The sequence below is a fragment of the Corythoichthys intestinalis genome, chromosome 11 (assembly GCF_030265065.1).
Source record: "Corythoichthys intestinalis isolate RoL2023-P3 chromosome 11, ASM3026506v1, whole genome shotgun sequence".
In the NCBI taxonomy this organism is placed as follows: domain Eukaryota; kingdom Metazoa; phylum Chordata; class Actinopteri; order Syngnathiformes; family Syngnathidae; genus Corythoichthys; species Corythoichthys intestinalis.
Window position 1 is genome coordinate 51,845,136 of NC_080405.1, and position 16,152 is coordinate 51,861,287.

General features: G+C 38.9%; 1 protein-coding gene across 3 annotated transcripts in view; it reads left to right on the forward strand.

The window, feature by feature from the left end:
• The window catches only part of fam13b (family with sequence similarity 13 member B), a 108,353-nt gene that overhangs the window by 63,220 nt on the left and 28,981 nt on the right, over positions 1-16,152 (forward strand). For all 3 annotated transcript variants that reach the window (XM_057849359.1, XM_057849360.1, XM_057849361.1), the window contains exons 8-9: positions 12,499-12,543; positions 16,028-16,126. In XM_057849359.1, coding sequence (XP_057705342.1) covers positions 12,499-12,543; positions 16,028-16,126 — 144 coding nt within the window. The remainder of the gene's footprint in view (positions 1-12,498; positions 12,544-16,027; positions 16,127-16,152) is intronic.

The following is a 16,152-nucleotide window of genomic DNA, read 5'->3' on the forward strand; positions in this document are numbered from 1 at the left end:
CCCTCACGCCTTGGCTTGCGTGCTGTCCTCATGTCCTTAACTTTCCTGGCCTTGCGTTGTGTCTTCGCTGTAGTAACGCGATCCGATAAGTGACCCAGATAGCACCCACACTTCCTACCGCTTTCCTGGGAAGATTTTTTTCCCCTCTATTTCTGTCACTATGCTCCGTGTCACTAAAGATTCAAATTAACATTACTTGAAATTCTCAAATGTAGTTCATTAAAATGATTTATGATCTAAAATCATACTTATCGGCTGATATAGCAATGCGAGAGCATCGTGAGTTATAAACAGTATAACATTACGACAGCTTCAGTACCGTGGGTTGCATCTACGACTCATTATAAACTTCTACTGTAATAGAGCATTTTCACATTGACTCTAATTATACAAGGGTTGATTACAGAACACTGACTTTCACTGTAAAGGGCTATATTTTATACTCACTTATACTGTGCTCTGATTTTTTTTCTTCACCAAAGACCTGTAGTCAAACCATCTCTGAATGAGGGTGGTACATGTAGGTCAAATGAAGACCCGCAGCCAACTGTTTGATAGTTATTGACTCAACTGCAGTTAATTATTTACATTTGAAACTCAATCAGGACACAAAAATAGGCTGAATGGACAGAAAGTGGACTTATTACTAAAGCGCTGACCGACACTCCACTTTACTACGAAGTTGAGCGAGTTCAGTGTCCTTGCTTTAATAATGTCGTGACTGTGGGTAGGAATGTTTTGTGTAACTCCCGATATGATACGATTTGCGATCCAAAGCTCACGATAACGATTATCTCGCGGTATTGACAAACAACAATTATCGATACAAGGGTCAGGAAAGCCATCTACGATATTCTACGACAATTAGAGAAAATCAAACTATTTCCAAATGGAAAATAAACTATAGCTGTACCGATCCGATCATGTGATGGGAAATCGGGCCAATCACACCATTTTTCAGAAGATCGGAATCAGTTGAAAGGATCGGGTTTTTAATTTATTATGAGGGCTGTCAAACGATTAAAATTTTTAATCGTGTTAATTACAGCTTGAAAATTAATTAATCGTAATTCATTGCAATTCAAACCATCTAAAAAATATGCCATATTTTTCTTTAAATTATTGTTAGAATGGAAAGATAAGACACAAGACGGATGTATACATTCAACATACGGTACATAAATACTGTATTTGTTTATTATAATAATAAATCAACAAGATGGCATTAACATGATTAACATTCTCTTGAAGCAAACCATTGATAGAAAGAATTGTAGTTCTTGAAAGATAAATGTTAGTACAAGTTATAGACATTTTATATTAAAACCCCTCTTAATGTTTTCATTTTATTAAAATTTGTAAAATTTTCAGTCAGCTAGTAGCTCGCCATCGTTGATGTCATTCATGGTACTAACCCATAAAATCAGTTGCACCCAAGCGCCAGCAGAGGGCGCCAAACACCACAAAACAAGTAACAAGCTGACATTACACTGTACTGTCATTTTTATTCTGTTTGAGCAGGGCATGTGCGTTAATTTTGTCAAATATTTTAACGTGATTAAAAAATTAATTAACGCCCGTTAACGCGATATTTTTGACAGCCCTATTTAATATATTTGTTTTTCTTCTTCATGCACATACAGCCTTCACTCTTTCTCCTGTTGCTTTTCTTGCTCACCTGTGCAGCTGGTGTTTGCTTATTAAAGTTAACGATGAGTGACAGCTTTGAAGCTTTGATGTTGCCAGAGAAGCCTGGGAGCGCTATATTGAAGCCGCATGTGTCAATCATCGTTGAGCTTGTTATATAGCGGTTGTGTGAGTGGCAAATCATTGCGTGTGTGTAAGTGTTCTACAGCAGTGTGAGAGGATTTGAGTGGACTCACTCAATGAAGCATTTATTAAAGGCAGGTATTTTTCCACGTTATTGTTTTTCTAAAATAATTTGGTGGGACATTAACATGTTTAAAAAAATTTTTTTTTTTTTGGAACAAATTTTTTCGGTATCAGATAGGGACTTAGCATCGGCAGATTCTCAAAAAAATAAAATTCCTCATCGACCGAGAATATTTCAGTGCAACATTTCTGTAAATAAATACAACAACACTACATTATTGCAACATTCTTTAAAACAAATGAGTGTCTTTCTTAATTTACTGTCTGCCACTGACGACGATAGACGTCCATTTCATTTAAGCTGGGAGAACTGGCTTTGAATGCAATCTTTTGAAAAAATATATCTTAATTCTCAGCGGGAGCATGTTGATAATTTATTGGCATATAGTATCATGATAAATAGGTAGTCCCCAGGTTACGACGGACCCGACTTACGCGATTTCGTCTTTGCGACGCCTATATTTTGTGACGCCTTTGATTTTGGCGGAGGAAGCGTAGAACAGGAAGCGAACACATGAACAGACGGTCCCGCCCACCCAACACATGCACATAAATAGCAGCCTAGTGGCAGAGGTCACAGCCTGCGCGCACATTTGTTGCTTGTGAAGCATCATGCAGAGCCGACAGCTGTATATAACCCCTTTTGTACTGTTTGTTGTGCGTTTTCAATTGTGGTCAAATACTTGGGGCGAATTTATGGAACTGTTTATGAAGAAAGTGCGGATGCTAACAGATGAATGCTAATCGTTTGTTATTGCTGTATCAGCAGCTACTTGTAAACGCAAATTTGAATTGCTGTTATTTAAGATGAGACAGATTTCATTTCATTTTATTGTATTTTCATCCTGCAAGTGTTGATGTCATGAGCAGCTGAATATAGTCAACAAACCACATGGACGTCTGACATCGTAATTTCGGAGCTTAGCTCATTGTCTAGCTAGGACTTAGCTTCAACGTCTTGGCGAGGACAGTACAATGACGTATAATACATGTTTTTGGATTTTTTAAATTTTTTTTATTTAGAGGGTGTTTTGAGATATTTTTAAGGGTTAATTCCCACTTACGCTGAAATCCGGGTTATATCGCCAGCGCAGGAACGGAACTCGTTCGTAAACCGGGGACTACCTGTATCATCATATTCAAATATTGTCACACCCGAGTCACAATTGGCAAAATTCTAAAGCACTTCCCCATTAATACAATTTAAAAGTTAATATAATATTTATTTTGTTTACTTTCACACAAGGCGCTCCAAACAGGCGGCCATTTGTAAGCCAGGCATTAAAGAGTGTATTTCAATCACGACACTGTAAATATCTGAAGCGGGCGCGAGCCACTTGAGGCAGGAAAATTTGGACCCCGAGGTCAAAAAAGTTAAGAGCTGTGCTATGGCTCAGACAAGATTGTTTATGTTCGTGCAACATTGATTCGTTGCGCCTGTCAATCATTCACTCCATATCTGACACGAGCTGAAACAACTCACTTAGAAAAAACACAACCCCCTCCCTACAACCACCTCCCGTTCCCTGCCTACCCTGCGACTCTTTTCCCCCCATTTGGATTGGCTGATACGGCCAGAGTTCCCTCCCCAGTTTCTGCCAGCCCGCCCCCCAGCCTGCCGCTGTTGTTGCCAGGTTACGTCAGAACTTCACTTGAGCGGCACTGGATGTAGGATGCGCACGGGTGCCGGGCTCAAGGCAGCAGCTGGATGTTGTTCCAACCGCAGGAGGTGTCAGTGGCCAGTTAAATAGATTTAGTAGTCTGGATTTTTATTTTGTTGTTTTTTGCACGAGCTCCGCTTAAGAAGTGGTAGGAACAACCATGCGGATGTCATGTGATGTGTTGCTGCAGAGGTAAACACGCCGCTTGTGTAACTCCCCAATGAATGAATGACTATTTTGCAGTTATGAATTATGAATTTTGGTATGATTGGTCCATTGATCCATACAGACCATACTATCTTGAAATATTGCACACATAGTATTCACATTATGAAAAATACGCAAATATTTGATGCAATTTTTTTTTGTATTTTTCTCTTTAATTGAAAAAAATATTACTAAAAATATTGGTAGAATAAAACTTAAATGTTGATGCATATATTTAATAGCCAGTTATGATAATTCATTATTTCTACATGAATAATTAATAATATTGGTAATCACAAGAATGTATTATTTATACCTGCAAATCAATTTTCTATTATTGATGTAAAAAAAAAAAAAAATTTTTGTTCACATTAATTTTGCACACGCTTTTAACAATGAGTCATTCCACCACATATTTATCATTTATACATTTTGGTTTAAAAGCTAATACATTAAAATGAGAGAATACTTATTATATAACAATATTACTGTATAGTTAATATTTATCTCTGTGACTAAGTACTTTATTGATTTTAAACAAAATGTGCAAAATATACATTTTCACAAACATTCATTCGTTTTCTATCATTGATTTTCCCAAGTAACTGCTTTATTTTATAAAAACAATTTTACATTTAGCAATTTAGATTCATTTTTGTAATGATTTATCAAAGTTTTTGCATCCACATTTAATTTTTCTCTTATTATTACCTTGTTTCTATGACTGTTTGCGGCCTATCTGTCTTCAAAATCCAACTTGGCCATGGAACACAAACATGTTCCCACCCCATCTTTCAGCGTCCTTGCTTCCCTTGAAAATCTGCAAGTGCTTTTCATGCAGCCAGCTGATCTGTTTATGACGTGTGCGCGCGTGTCCCAGTCGTTTTTGCTGACTCGTTGACAGCGACACCTCCAGTGAGTTGCAGCCTGCCTTCACTCACTGCTTATGTTAATACTTAGGACACCTTGAGCTGGTTGCATACGTAACGGAAAGTCTGTATGCGGACTCATCGTCAAACACAAATACAACAATGTAGGGCTGCAGCTATCGAATATTTTAGCAATCGAGTAATCGACTGAAAATTCTATCGCTTAATCGAGTAATCGGATAAAACAAATATATTTTTAGGTGAACAGAATTTATAAATATACATGAGAAAACAAGACATTTCATCTAATCTTGAACCATTTTCAGTCAATTAATGTCTTTGTTTTCGATGTACAGTGGGGAGAACAAGTATTTGATACACTGGCAGTATCAAAACCCATTGGCAGTGTATCAAATACTTGTTCTCCCCACTGTATATTGTTGAAAACAGCCAACAATTGCATCTCAGATGTAACTAGAATAAAAAAGACTAATTCACTGCTTTCACTCAAAAGACCTTTAGATCTTGTTAAAAAAATAAAAAAATTTAAAAAAAATAAAAATTATATATATATATATATACATACATACATACATACATACAGTATATACCTAAAAATGTCGTTACGCTTGATAACACACATCACTTAAAAGTTAGGATTTTTTCTCCTTGTGTTTCAATTGAATTTCTATTTGTGTCAAGCCATTTTAAAGTTCTAGTTAAGTTTTAAGTTAGTCTAAACTGTAAGTCCTGATAGGATTTTGAGTTTTTGCAGTGTTCAAAATAAATGTATGAGACAGGCTGTATTGGAGCACATCAGGGACCAGTGCTACTTGGTGTTATATCCAGCAATGACTACTGAGCTAAAATTGATAGTTAGCATTATTGAGTTTTTATTTTACACCCTCATCACTCCACAACACTATGTTATGTTAAAGCCTGTATGTAAGACACGTTAGCCACGCATCGAAAGTGGTCATAATTAATAGAAACCTAGCCCTCCGCAGGGCTAACGTCACGTGAGCTAGTGACAGTAACCTTAATCTTATTTATTAGCGCTTAGCGCTCTTTATTAGCGCTTAAGATGGCGGCTGTTTACTAACGCTGCCCAGACGCGGCCGACTCTGTCATTTCGCATCTAGTTCAACATACATGTGATCTCTATGAGACTCATCAGACGCTACCCACTACCAACGTAGCATCGTGCGGGCTAGTATTTAGCAACGTCGGCGTCGTTTGTAGCGGCTGTCGGCTGTAGTAAGTTTTTTTTTTTTTTTTTTATGCTTCTTCCTCTACGCACGTGACATCAGCGCGTTGTCCCACATTAAAAGTAGTCCGAGCAAAACGTGATGCTTAGAGCTCTCAAAAGAAACAATTACTCGAGGTGAATAAAATTACTCGGATCAGTTTTTAAACTCGAGCTCCTCAAGTTGCTCGAGTATTCGTTTCAGCTCTACAACAATGGATTACAAGTGATTATCTAAGCATCAGACAAAACTGTGCTCACTTTTGAATGGATGTAAAAGATCCGAGCTGGACCTAAATGGAGTTAGTGACAAAATTTGCCGGACACTTGACACTTAGGCTAAGTCTACACTAGGACCGATAATGGGCTTAAACGTGTAATTAGTTAGACTATACAGCATGTCGGCTACACTAATGTACCTCTTATACGTGTAAGTTCTTGCATGGAGTAGTTAGCCGGCTAATATTACCCGCTGCTTAATATAGACGAGTGTCTCCATACAACAATCGGATACAAAGGAAGTGACGTCATGGAGCGTGGCATCGCCAATTTTAGTGCAGCATGATGGCATTCTTAGCAATGAAGGCACACGATCAAGACCTGGCACTGCTGCTTCTCTTTTGTTTTGCACAGCCATTGTTTACAGTCTAGAGCAGGGGTCCCCATCTGCCGGGCCGCGGACCGGTGCCGGTCCGTGGCGCATTTGCTACCGGGCCGCACAGAAATAATAATTTAATAATGATCGCATTCTGGCTGAATGAACCCTGTGCCCTTGCTTAACACACCAATATCTCTGTCTTCTCTAGATATAATACTACGGGATAGATTAGAATGTCGTCATAGAAATCCATTGATTGGACCGCTAGTAGTACATGTGTACTTGTGTATATAATATATCTATGTGCGCTTGTCCTCGATAATAACGTATTGCTGGGCCGCGGGAGCAGCACATTTGTTCTCGGAAATAATTAGCCCCTACACGAGCGAAGGTGACTGAAAAACAGACATCATTGGAGATATTTTTACGGCGAAAAGGGCACCTGACGAGCCTACAACCTCGAAGACCCACGAACTGTGAAGGAGTGGATTCGTGACCCGTTTGTGAATAAACCGAGTGATTCAGGCATGTCTGTGCAACAGGAAGATCAACTTGTAGAGATCGCAAATGACGGCGACCTTATTAAGCGTACATTTGAGACAACAACTCTACCGAGGTTCTGGATTAAAGTCATTCTGGAATATCCTGACATCGCTACAAGAGCATTGAAAACCTTGCTACAATTTCCAACATCGTATCTTTGTGAAGCGGGCTTCTGTTTAACGACAAGGCGAAGTTGTTAATGGTGAGAGCGGTGTGCAGTTGTGTGCAGCTTACATGGCAGGATGTATCTGAGGAGAACTTTTCTACAAGTCCTTCCATGATCAAACGTAAGTTAATATTCCTTTCTTTCAAGAAAGTTTGTAGTGTTTACTTTGGAATCGCTGCATTTGCGCATTTTGGGCTATGTTTAACGTTACGCGCATACGCAGAACCACATCGTTGCAAATTTTGATGGGTTGAAAAATTTGTCAGAACACCGGTCCGTGAAAAAAAGACCCAAATTACACCGGTCCGTGGGTGCAAAAAAGGTTGGGGACCCCTGCTATAGAGTGTAGAACATGTGTCCGGAACTTATGTCTTGGAGTCTTTTGATGAGTGCATCTGCCTCTGCGCCATACCGTAATTTTAAATGTGGTACCGGCCGGCTCATTTGACATAAACGAGCTGTGATGAGCTGATAATGCATTCACACATTTTTCTTGAACCTTCAATCCAGTGCCCATTGGTGGTCCTCCCATCGCGGATTACATGGAGATGAGCGTTACAGAGCTTTGCGCGTTAAGTCTCCGATCAGCCAGCAGCGGTGCGCGATTCGGCGACTGCTCGTAAAAGCCGAGCATGCCCTCCCCTTACTCTGTCTCCTGTGTGATGCGTTCAATTGCATTCACGAAAAAAAGGAAGCCAAAGAGAAAGGCCCAGCCAGTCCAGGCTAGGCATGTGCCCGTATGAGATTTTGACAGTATGATAACCTTAAGCAAAAATACCGCGGTTTCACAGTATTGCAATTATAGCTCTAAAAGGTCTGTACTGTCTAGTCTCTCAAATCGGAATTCATACAGCAATTACGTCATCAAAAAGCGAGAGAGACGTTACGTAGCGGTGCAGCTGTGCGTTATTAGCGCCTAGCTTGCCTTGAACACGGCTTTTTAGGAAGGGTCGGACTTGACAACAGTCATAAAAAAATAAAAATGGGTTGAGGATAAGCCTGAGAATGATCAGTTTTCTGTCTGCTCCATATAAGCAATATTTCAACATTGCTTACACGGCCGAGAGTCCGGGCAAACTGCCCGTATGTGTGTGTGAGACATGCACGGACAATGCGTACATGCTATCGATCCATATACTTTAAATTAGGGCTGTCAAACGATTAAAAATGTTAATCGAGTTAATTACAGCTTAAAAATTAATTAATCGTAATTAATCGCAATTAATAGCAATTCAAACCATCTATAAAATATGCCATATTTTTCTGTAAATTATATATATTCTGTAAAATAAATTGTTGGAATGGAAAGATAAGACACAAGATGGATATATACAGTGGGGAAAACAAGTATTTGATACACTGCCAATGGGAAAATCCATTGGCAGTGTATCAAATACTTGTTCTCCCCACTGTACATTCAACATACGGTACATAAGGACTGTAGTGGGCATTTCACTCTACTGTCATTTAAATCTGTCTATGCTGTCCTCACTCCAAAGCGTCTACTTTTTCCAACGCTAGACAGCTAGTGAACGACGCCTTAATAATCAGACTTCTTCCTTTTTCATCTGATTTATTAATAAAATAGCCTCAAACCATTGTCCTCTTTAGACCGTCATAAAACTACAAAAAAAAAAGTACACAAGCATTGCATTAGCAACAACGTTAGCTTAGCACGCTATACAAATTCACTAAACATAAACAAAAAGCGTCTCATACAAAAAATAGAACATTTTGCTAACTAACATAAGATGTACATTCTTTACAACAACTATAGTTACGGACAAATCTTGTCCAAGGATCATATAAGCACAACATTACAACGTAGGCGTCGGCCCGAGACGTCGTGCAGCCATATTGAAATGGCAAGAAAAAAATAAACCATGTCGCAAAGCGACCACAAGAGTTCGCTGTTGTGCTGCAGCACAAAAAGCCTTGCTGTAAAACTTACCAAAACGCAGAATACTGTCTGAGCGGGACATGTGCGTTAATTGCGTCAAATATTTTAACGTGATTCATTTAAAAAATTAATTACCGCGCGTTAACGCGATAATTTTGACAGCCCTACTTTAAATATAAGCCTGAAATGGGATTATTTATGTCTGATATTTGTATCCTCTTTTTAAAAAGCTAAATATGATATCCCTGGAATGACGGATGACAGCCAGCACGTGTGGTCATTTGTTTTGATGCTTCTGCGCATGCGGGTCGTCTTGCTCAGCGCGTGTCGGACTGCAAATTAGTGCGCATGCGTAATACTTGAATGGTCTCAATGGACAAAGGCAGTCTGAACGGGCACACCAAAAAACAGATATGACAAAAAAATCGGATTTGTGCATTAAGACCTGTAGTATGAACCTAGCCTAAGTGACAGTAACAAAACTTTGCATGCTGGCAAAACAGGAGTGGAAACAAACGCACACATCCCAATCCACCAACACAATGCTAAAAATATTATATATTATCGGGACTATGAATAATGTATTCTTATTTCTTGGGATAACGTCATAGTTCCTATTGTATCCTATCGACTGAATAATTGTGAAGTACTGTCATCAGCTTTTTTCTTTGCTTGCATTTGCATTTTGATTTTCAGCCCAATCTGTAATGTGTTCTGAGTCTTGTGTCTAACTCGTCATCCCTAGATTATCAAATGTACTTTGTGTTCCAGCACTTTATGATGTACGGATTAAGCACATTTTTTAGGGGTAATGCTGTAAGATGAGTTTGAAATCGTTTGGGGATAGTTAGTTACTTTGATAGTAGTACGGCCAGTTCTAATATTTTTCAGAGTGGTGTCTATCGTGTATTGGATTTTGTACCTCAGATCTCAATCTTGACGCAATCTGGACTCCACAAAGACTTTGCATGCTAGCCTGAGGGTCCACTTAATAGAATAGTTATCTTTGTCTGACGGGGAGCTGGAGGAGGTCAAGAGGCCCCTCTGGGCCCACCAAGGACAAGTCATTAGGTCCTCACGGTATTAGGATGGCACATAATCGCAGGTTACATAATGTTCTAGTGCTAGCGCCCCCCTTAAAGCACAGAGCGGACAGTCCTTTCAAGGTTCAAACCAAGCTGTAATGGAGAAAAGTTTGATGTAGTCATATTTTGACTTTTGACCATTTAAGGTCATTTATATTGAATTATTTAGTTCAAAGAGCAGTCATACTCTAAAGTCCTCACTCACTTGTCCCAGATAATGTCTCTTTCCCCAAAACAAAACTTCACTCCAGTTTTGTATTAGTATTAGAATAGCATAGTTAACTTATTTAGCATGAAATATACACAGGCATGAAAATGGGTCAGGGGTTAAAAAGGTGAGAACGGTGTGGAGGACATATGTTCCGGCGTTTTGCCAAAATGTCTACATCGGCGAAGCGTCCTACTGTATATGAGGCAAATTTGACACCCAAAGTACTACCGTGTGCTCTCAACTTGTTTTGTTTAGATGCATACAGGCAGAACGTACTAAAAAATGCCTTAAGAAAGACTTAAATGTAGTTATATCAAATAAGGACGGTTTAAATACGCTACGTGACTAATGTGGTCAACTGCTTTAAAGCTACCACAAAAAAAAAAAAACACACACAATGGTTAAAAGCATGGGAGGGTAATACATGCAAAAAGTATTTTTGAGGGAATGAAAAGGAAATGAAAAACCAGAAATAGTGAGTACTCGCCGCTTTTTAACAGATGTGTGCATGCGTGGGAAGGTTTGCGCAAGCATTGTGTACAGCGATATTAGAAAGAAGCTTGCATTTCTTCTTTTATATTACCGTTAAACACACAAGCTTGACGCTAACTTAATGGGAGCTATTCTTTCACTGGAGATTTGGCTAGCTCTGGCAGTGTTCGACGCAAGTTGCAACAAACAGCAGTAACTTTATTATACAGCATCATATGAAAAGGATTGAAACCGTTACTCACCAAATCCAATATGATGGCAAATGCATTCATTTGAAAAAAATATTGGGAGTGAGACCTCTCCTCTTCTAGCGAACGTGAATTTGTGCTTAGGGCAAGATGAAGATCATCTGTCGCAATTAGCAATCTTTGACGCTATCCTTTTTTTCCCCACTTTAAGCTTGTTTCTCACTTAGCGGTTGTGAAACTTAAAACTTCAACAAAGTTGCTCTTCCAGCTAAGCCTAGGCTAACCTTCGTCTTTGTAAGTTTTTAATTAGTTTGTATTTTGAATTGAACTTTTTCATGGTGCTAATCAGTTGAAGCTACTAACACATGGAAAAATACTATTGTACAACGTTTTATATGTATTCATTTTGTATATTTCAGCTACCACGATTTGAGAGCTCAATAAATTGAAGAAAAGTACGCCTTGTGTTTTGTTTTTGGATTCGCTGGAAAAGCGTCACTGACACACAAAGCAACAAACAGGGGAAGGGGTGAGCGCTGCCGCGGCACTTTTGGCTGCATTTTTGACACGTGAAAAATAATAGCGAATCATGTTCTACGGTGTGACAGATAATTTTAGTGGTTTTGAAAGCGCGAAGTTTTCATACCATAGTAAACGGCACATGCCTACCGCCCCCCCCCCCCCCCCCCCCCCCCCCAACAAGTTTCTCCTCGGATCTACACGATTCACGTAGGTCACCCTTTTTGACATCAAAACGGCGAATTTCACCGAAAGGTGAGAGATTTTAATGCCTGATACAAGTCAAATCCACACAAAACAAAACAAAAAATTTAAATGCATTTCAATTTGGACTACTGACTTTTTAGTTTTTGTTGTAGTTGTCCTTCAAAGCTCCATTTTATTTCATACAATTTTTTTTTTTTTTTTTTCATCTTAGTCACTCTCATCCCATGCAGTTGTTTTCAGATTTCAAAATAACCGTTGTCTGCAAGGGTGCCTCACTACTGAAACGAGCTAGTGTGTAAAAAAAATCAGAAAATTAAACGACTATCACCGTCAATAGCGGTCAATGAGTTCACTTGTGCACTATAACATAAATGACCTTCCATTGTTACATAAATGTGCTGCTGTGGAATGTTTGTGAGGATCCACGGCCTCGTCTCAGCTGTGTAAAATGAACAAATGTGACCTCAATAGGGCGCGCACATTCACACTGCCTCGTATCTGATTAACAACACAGTCGTCTAAATAACAATGTGCCCGCCAAGAGTGGCGCCGCTGACTTGTGTTCGCCTCGGTGCCCTTTATGAGCATCCTTGTAACTGTCCTTATTTTGCTTCCTGTTTTGGCTGGCACAAACGCACAAGGTTGTTCTGTGTCTGTCACGGGAGTCCTGGAGAACTTCATGTTCTGAGCGTGTCTGCTTCTTCTCTCTGCAGCTCCCATCTCTCCCCTGTGCCCATGCTGCCTGCTGACTCGGCAGAGTGAGTACACACACACGCACAAAGCATAGTTAAGATACACAGACAGACAACTATTAGGGCTAAAATCGTTTTGCTTACAATCGTTGTATTATAAAACAAACGTTTTATGTGATGTGATGGTGAAATTAAGGGTGGGAACTCGGGATGTCACAATATTTTTTAATTCTGTTCTGATATTTTTTAAGATATTTTTCGCTGATGACCATAAATTATGCAAAAGTAGTGGCTAGTGAGATTTTTTTGCTGCAGCTAGCGATTACTTTAGTATTCGATTAATCTATCAATTTGTTAGTTCGAATAATCGAGTAATCGGATTCGGAACATGTATTGCGTTGCAGAATACATTTTAGGAGATTTAAAACAAAGGCTTGCTAAGACTGCACTTTTAAAAGAGCATTGAATGTGAATACAGAATAAAATGCCCGAGTGGTTCTTCAAAGTATGCAGGATTGCACTTTCATTTAAAAATAAATTAAAATACCCGAGCTTAGCCTCAAACAGTATAAAATAAATAAATAAATGAGGATCTAAGTACAACAAAAGAACAACTGGCTAACTTGCATAGCAAATGTCCGCTAACTTAAATGCTATAAAATGCTAACAATTGTTTACAAAGCCCTTAACAAATCATTCAAACGCATATTCCCACAGAAAATGGCTAAATATACCTTTAAACTAAATTACGAATGTATTAAAAACATATTAGCTCAAGCAAAAACTTACTACTAACCATATGTTGGTCTTAACAGGGAGCAGCTGGATTCAGCCATGTTAAATGAGTTATGTCATGTTCACTGTTGCCACTAAAGGGCAGCGTATCCATCCAAATCAACAAAACTAAATGCAAACACTTTCAAACAAACTATTACAACGCAACTCTTGATTAAATGAATACTCGAAGCAGCAAAATTTGATTTGAAGCTTTTTTATAGTCGAATTACTCGAGTTAATCGTTGCAGCACTAAAATTGTTTATATTAAAGATGATGTAACCCGAATTTTGGCTTAAGTGAAAATTAACTCGTTCAGTACCACTAAACACCCCCTAAATCTCCAAATAACTATCCAAAAAGTTTTTTTGTGTCATATTAATAAAATAACGTAAAAAATAAGATTGTGTACTTACCATCAATGCTGGTGGATGGTGAAAAAGATACACTGAGAAAAATATTGAGCTCAAACACACATTCTACACTGTTGCACAACTGGCGACAAAATGGCAGACGAGACTTGGGCGTCGTAAAGTCGAATCGCACAAGTCGTGTACATTGTAACCCTGGCGAATCTTGGCGGGAGCATATCGATAACCTTTTGGGGTACAAAGTATAGCGATATAGCACTGTATTGATATACAGGTAGTCCTCGGTTTACGAACGAGTTCCGTTCCCGCGCCAGCGATGTTACCCGGATTTTCAGGTAAGTTGGAATTGACCATTTAAATACCTCAATACACCCTCTAAATTGAGGAAAGAAAACCATCCAAAAACATGTATTATATGTCATTGTATTGTCTTAGCCAATACGTTGGAGCTAAATCCTAGCTTGACAGCGAGCTAGGCTCCGAGATGATGATGTCAGACGTCCGTGTGGTTTGCTGATTTTATTCGGCTGCTCATGACATCAACACTTGCAGAGTCAAACTAAAGTAAAAAGAAATTAAATCAGTCTCATCTTCAATAACTGTAATTCAAATTTGCGTATACATGTAGCTGCTGATAAAGCAAGAACAAACGATTAGCATGTATCAGTTAGCGTGCGCACATCATCAAAAACAATCACATAAACTCGCCCCAAGTATTTGACCGCAATTGAAAACGCACAATAAACAGTACAAAAGGGGTTATGTACAGCCGTCGTCTCCGGATGCTTCACAAGCAACAAATGTGCGCGCAGGCTGACACCGCTTTCACTTTGCTGCTCTGTGTGTGGACTGTGGGGTAGGCAGGTGCGTCTGAACATTTGTTCGCTTCCTGTTCTACACTTCTTGTGCCAAAATAATAGCATGCATCACAAAACAAATGTCAACATTAAAAAAAAAAAGCGATGAGACGCAGGTGTAGTAAAGTCAAAATCATGTAAGTCGGGTCCGTCGTAATCCGGGGACTACGTGTATTGTGACATGAAATAGAGGATGGTCAAAGGCACGGCCGAAGCGTGTTAGTGAGGCTTAACTACAGAAGTGTCAGGTCAGATGAGACAGAATTACAAAATACCTATTAGGGCTAAGGACTCACATAACTGTCAGCCAGTGTATCATGTTGTCAGACCAAGTCTTGACATTCCATTCTTCTTAAATGAAGGCTTTAGATGGCATTTAGAAACAGCTGCGTACACAATATTACAGCACGATTTTCCTACGGCCTGTATCAGGCCGCTGCTCGACCTACGAGCTTAAATAAACGGGAAGGACGATCAAGAAAGCACCCTGGAGTCTCAAAAGATTCTCAGGATCAAGTGTCTGGAAAAAGTGCGCAAAAGGATGAGCGTCGTTACCTTTTACAGTCTGGCTGGGCTTCTTATGTGTTATTAGGTCTGAGATAAGTGAAGACGCTCGTCATGGACTGCAAAGCACATTTTTGGTCATTAGGGGAAGCACGAACTGAGTGGCTTGAACAGACTTCTTATGAATGGTCTCAAACAGAATATGCGTTTTCTAAAGATGACAGTTTCAAACAATCTGAGAATTTTTTTTTAAGTACCGTATTGGCCCGGGTATAAGACGGTGTTTTTTGCATTGAAATAAGACTGAAAAAGAGGGGGTCGTCTTATATTCGTGGTCTACACATTATACCCATTCACGACGCTAGATGGTGCCAGATATCTTTGAAGCGATGTTTTGTCATGACAGATTTCAGCTATTCTCAAGTTTAACCAGTTTGCATTATTTGATTGCAATGTTTTTCATTATTCACATTTTGTTTCAAGACTACAGTTACAGTAAGACTTCACTTTGATGGTTAATGCAGTTATTGCAATTTTGTTGTTTTATCACAATAGATTGGTTTATTTGCATGTCGAAAACCAGAAGCCATTCATTTGTACAGTGTACATATTTAAATGTTCAGATGTTAAGATTTGAATGAGGCAAAATAACATGCTTTTGCTCTCAAATATATTGTTATAATCATTTGTTTCAGATGTACTGTAATTATTATCTGTATAAAAATTGTTATTACAATATATATATATATATATATTATTTTTTAAACTTGAGTCTTGAAAAAGAGGGGGTCGTCTTACAATCAGGGTCATCTTATATTCGGGCCAATACGGTATGTTAACATTAATTTCCTTGTTAAAATTTAATGGTTTTAAAGTTCTTTTAGTAACACGCATGACATAACTAGCGTTGCACCTATAAATTAAATTACAGGCCTCTCTAATATTTTCAAGTGGAGAACTTGCACTATTAGTGGTTGACTAAATACCTATTTGCCCCATTGTATATGCTAAGTGTAACGGACTTAACTGTGTTGTGATTTCAGAATCATAGAGCGAACGATCAGGGCTGCAGTGGAGCAGCATTTCTTCGAACTGAAATCCTCCCTTGACCAGGACCTAAGCAACTTTGACGATCAAAAAAGGTAAGTCCAGCACAACTAAAAATTGC